The sequence below is a fragment of the Cebus imitator genome, unplaced genomic scaffold (assembly GCF_001604975.1).
Source record: "Cebus imitator isolate Cc_AM_T3 unplaced genomic scaffold, Cebus_imitator-1.0 Scaffold190, whole genome shotgun sequence".
Taxonomy (NCBI): domain Eukaryota; kingdom Metazoa; phylum Chordata; class Mammalia; order Primates; family Cebidae; genus Cebus; species Cebus imitator.
The window spans coordinates 824,526-828,680 of NW_016107505.1; the positions used below are offsets into that span (position 1 = coordinate 824,526).

The 4,155-nt window shown below is 44.0% G+C and overlaps 1 protein-coding gene across 1 annotated transcript in view; it reads left to right on the forward strand.

Annotated features, from left to right (window-relative positions):
• Positions 1 to 2,874: 2,874 nt before the first annotated feature.
• The window catches only part of LOC108316657 (bile salt sulfotransferase-like), a 17,402-nt gene continuing 16,121 nt past the window's right edge, over positions 2,875 to 4,155 (forward strand). Inside the window, exon 1 of the mRNA XM_017546615.2 lies at positions 2,875 to 3,078. Coding sequence (XP_017402104.1) covers positions 2,946 to 3,078 — 133 coding nt within the window. The 5' untranslated portion in view covers positions 2,875 to 2,945. The remainder of the gene's footprint in view (positions 3,079 to 4,155) is intronic.

Genomic DNA, 4,155 nt, shown 5'->3' on the forward strand with positions numbered 1-4,155 from the left:
CCATTTAAATTTATTATTGACATAGATGGGCTAAAATTTCTCTCTTGCTGTTTTACATGTGCTTCTTTTTTCTTTTCTTTCTTTCTTTTTTTTTTCTTTTTCTGAGACAGAGTCTTGCTCTGTTGCCCAGACTGGAGTACAGTTGTGTGATCTTGGCTCACTGCAACCTCTGCTTTCTGGGTTCAAGCAATTCTTGTGACTCAGCCTCCTGAGTAGTTGGGATTACAGGCGTCCGCCATCACAACCAGCTAATTTTTGTATTTTTAGTAGAGATGGCGTTTTGCCGTGTTAGCCAGGCTGGTCTTGAACTCCTGACCTCATGTGATCTATCTACCTCAGCCTCCCAAAGTGCCTGAGATGACAGGTGTGAGCCACCGTGCCCAGCCTTTTGCTCCTTTTTTCTTTCTCTTTTCCTGTCCTCTTTTGTGTTAATCAAGCATTTAAAATTATTCTATCTTCTATATTAACTTTATATTTATTTTAACATTTTTAGTGGCCACCTTTAATGAATTAATGATTCTATACTCATATAATACTATGCTGCATTTCATGGGTACAAGTAATCTCCGTGATATATCTGCAACGCCTTTTCTCTGTCATCATCTTTGCTACTGTTCTCATACTCTCTCCTATTTTATATACTAACAATACAAAACATTTTGTTATTTTTTGCTTTAGGCAGTCAGTTATCTTTTAGAATGATTAAAAGTAAGTAAAAACCATGAATATATTCCATTTCCAGCACCCCTTACTCCTCTGTAAAGACCTAGGTTTCAACCTGATATTATATTCTTACTGCCCAAAAAACTTGCTTTAACATCTGTTAAATGGTTTATCTGCCAGCAGAACATTTCTTCAGGGTTTGTCTGAACAATGAAAGTTTACTAATGTGTGAAAGCCAGTAGTGTTGCCCATCCTCACAGAGATGAAAGTGATTTTTTCCTCAGTGGACATAGAGGAGAAGGATCTTATTTTTCTGTGGTAAAACAGAGAATGTATGGCCTGAGTGGAAAATCCAAAGGAAGATGAAAGAATGTCACACCAGTCCAGTCCCCTAGTTCTCTCCTGAGCACACGTGCAGCCACTAGTTTCTGCACAGGTAGAAAGCTGGGAAAATTGTCCCTGGGAAGGTAATCTTCCTTAGAAGATGCTGCCAGCAGCCACTGTCCCCTTGTCAACTCTGCCCAGCTCGGCCAAGGCCATTTTGGGAAAATCTGGGACTAGTGCAGTGTACTCTGACCAAGGAGCAGTGGTGTGTTCCAGCTGCATCTGTGTACCTGAGTCTTCCAAGGTTAAATTTCCATCAACCTTTTCTATATACCTGGGTGTCCCAGATGAGATATCCATTCAAACGGGTCCATACACCTGGGCCTTCTGAGATTACATCTTGTCCAGGAGCTCCTCTAACATGACCGCTGTTTCTGTCCCCTGGGATGTACCATAATAGACACTTTTAAAGGTTCTTTAAAACACTTTTTTGTGGATGTCTCATGGGATTCATGGAGAATGAGCCTGAAGTGGAATAGATTTCTATAACTTGATCAAGACAGTTGCAAGTGGACAAAAGAAAAAGATTTTGCCAATATTTGCAGCCTCTAGGGTTTCACAGTCCTGCCAGCTTGTAATCAGCCTTAACTAGTTTGATAGATATTCTAGATCAGCTCTTCTAACAGGTGTCTGTTTGTCTTGACTCAGCCAAGTGGTTATCCATGTCCCTTCTTTCCCTGAGGACAGTGTCTCTCTTTAGATTGTTTGTTTGTTTGTTTGTTTGTTTTTTGAGACGGAGTTTCGCTCTTGTTACCCAGGCTGGAGTGCAATGGCGCGATCTCGGCTCACTGCAACCTCCGCCTCCCGGGTTCAGGCAATTCTCCTGCCTCAGCCTCCTGAGTAGCTGGGATTACAGGCACGCGCCACCATGCCCAGCTAATTTTTTGTAGTTTTAGTAGAGATGGGGTTTCACCATGTTGACCAGGATGGTCTCGATCTCTTGACCTCGTGATCCACCCGCCTCGGCCTCCCAAAGTGCTGGGATTACAGGCGTGAGCCACCGCGCCCGGCCTTGTTTGTTTGTTTTTTGAGATGGAGTCTGGCTCTGTCGCCCAGGCTGGAGTGCGGTAGCATGATCTTGGCTTACTGCAACCTCTGCCTCCTGGGTTCAGGATATTCTCCGGCTTCAGCCTCCCAAGTAGCTGGGATTACAGGAGTGTGGCAGGAGCCTCCGCACCCAGCCCTCTTCTCTCCAGCCCCAATTCTCTGTTGAGTTACACACACACATACACGCACACACACGCACACACATACACACAAACGTAATTGGAAGTCAGTTCAGCACATATTTCATTGTAAGGGTTAGAGCATGCTCTTTCTAGCTCTTTATATCCGAGGGATGAAGCCAGAAGTCCCAGGGAACCTTTTAGATGAGATAACAAGCCACTTTGACCTGGATTTCCTCCTATTGCACCAGAAACATCCCACCATGGGAGCTTGGCTAAAGCCAGGCAGTGAGGATCCTGAGAGGTGAGAGGCAGGAATCACGGAGGTTCTGCCAGTGCCTCTGACCGGCGGAACCCTAGGACGTCCCTTTGCCCCCAGAATGCTCATTGTCTTTCATTGGAAAACAGTTTTTCCTCCATAGGCTGCTGTTTCCTCTCTTTGGTTCAGTTCTCCACCCTCCTGTTTACTAGACGGATATTACTCTCTTCCAGTTTTTCCAGGCTTATCCAACTCCAAGTCCAAGCCTTTGACTCTCTCTGAAGCTCCACCCACTTAGCGCCTACTCTTTGTAAGACCTGCTCTTAATGAGCTGTGGAGGACTGCGCTTTACTCAGCATCAGTAATCACACTTTTCTTCTCCGGCTAATGTAAAAGGCCATTACACCCAATATCGGGACTCCTAGCCTCATACCTGGAAGCTTTATTGAAAAATCCTCCAGGACAGTGTCCAGATGAGTGAATGCCTCTTTTTTGAGGGACTCCCGATGCCTTCCATCTTAACCAATGTGGAGACATTGTGCTTTGCCAGGGAAGAATTTTTGGTGAGAGATGATGATGTCATCATAGTAAGCTACCCTAGATCAGGTAAGAAGACTGCGTGTGTGAGGATATGTGCCTGTGTATGCATGCATATGTCATATGTGTGTGTTCTTAGTAGGAAACCCATGGAAAATGTCTTTCTGCATAACCCAGTGGGTAATGATAATGATGATAATTTTTTATTGTGGTAAGAAATGCATCATATGAAATCTACTCTATTAAATTTTTGAAAGTGAACAGAATTGTTAACCAGAGGTGCATTGCTGTACAGGAGATCTTTAGAGCTTCTTTATCTTGCAGGACTGAAAACCTACATCCATTGCATGGCAACCCCTCATTCCTCCCCCCAACCCCTGACAAGCACCGTTTAGTTTCTGATTCTATGAGTTGGAGCGTTTCAGGTATCTCATATGAGGCCATGCAATATTTGTCCTTCTGTGACTGGCCAGTTCACTTGCATCATGTCCTCAAGGTTCATCCATGTTGTTGCATGTGCCAGAATTTCTTTCTTTTGAAAAAACTAAATAACATTTCATTGTGTGTACGTGCCAAATTTTCTTCATCCGTTCTTCCATCAGTGGACATTTAGATGGCTCCCACTTCTTGGTTATTGTGAATTATTCTGCAATGAACACGGGAGTGTAAATATCTCTTTGAAATCCTGTTTTCAGTTCTTTTGGATAAATACTCAGAAGTAGGATTGCTGGATCATCCTAGTTCTATTTTTAATTTTTTAAGGAAACTCAGCGTTGTTTTCCACAGCAGCTGCACCATTTTACATTTCCACCCACAGTGTACAGGGGTTCTAAGTTTCCACATTCTTGGCCACACTTGTTATTTTCTTACATTGTTTTTGTTTGTTTTTTTAGAGATGTGGTTTCACTGTGTTGGTCAGGTTGGTCTCAAACTCCTGACCTCAGGTGATCCACCTGTCTCGGCCTCCCAAAGTGCTGGGATTACTCGCATGAGCCACCACGCCTGGCCTATTACATTGTTTTTAAAAAATATTGGCCGGGGGCCGGGCGCGGTGGCTCAAGCCTGTAATCCCAGCACTTTGGGAGGCCGAGGCGGGTGGATCACGAGGTCAAGAGATCGAGACCATCCTGGTCAACATGGTGAAAC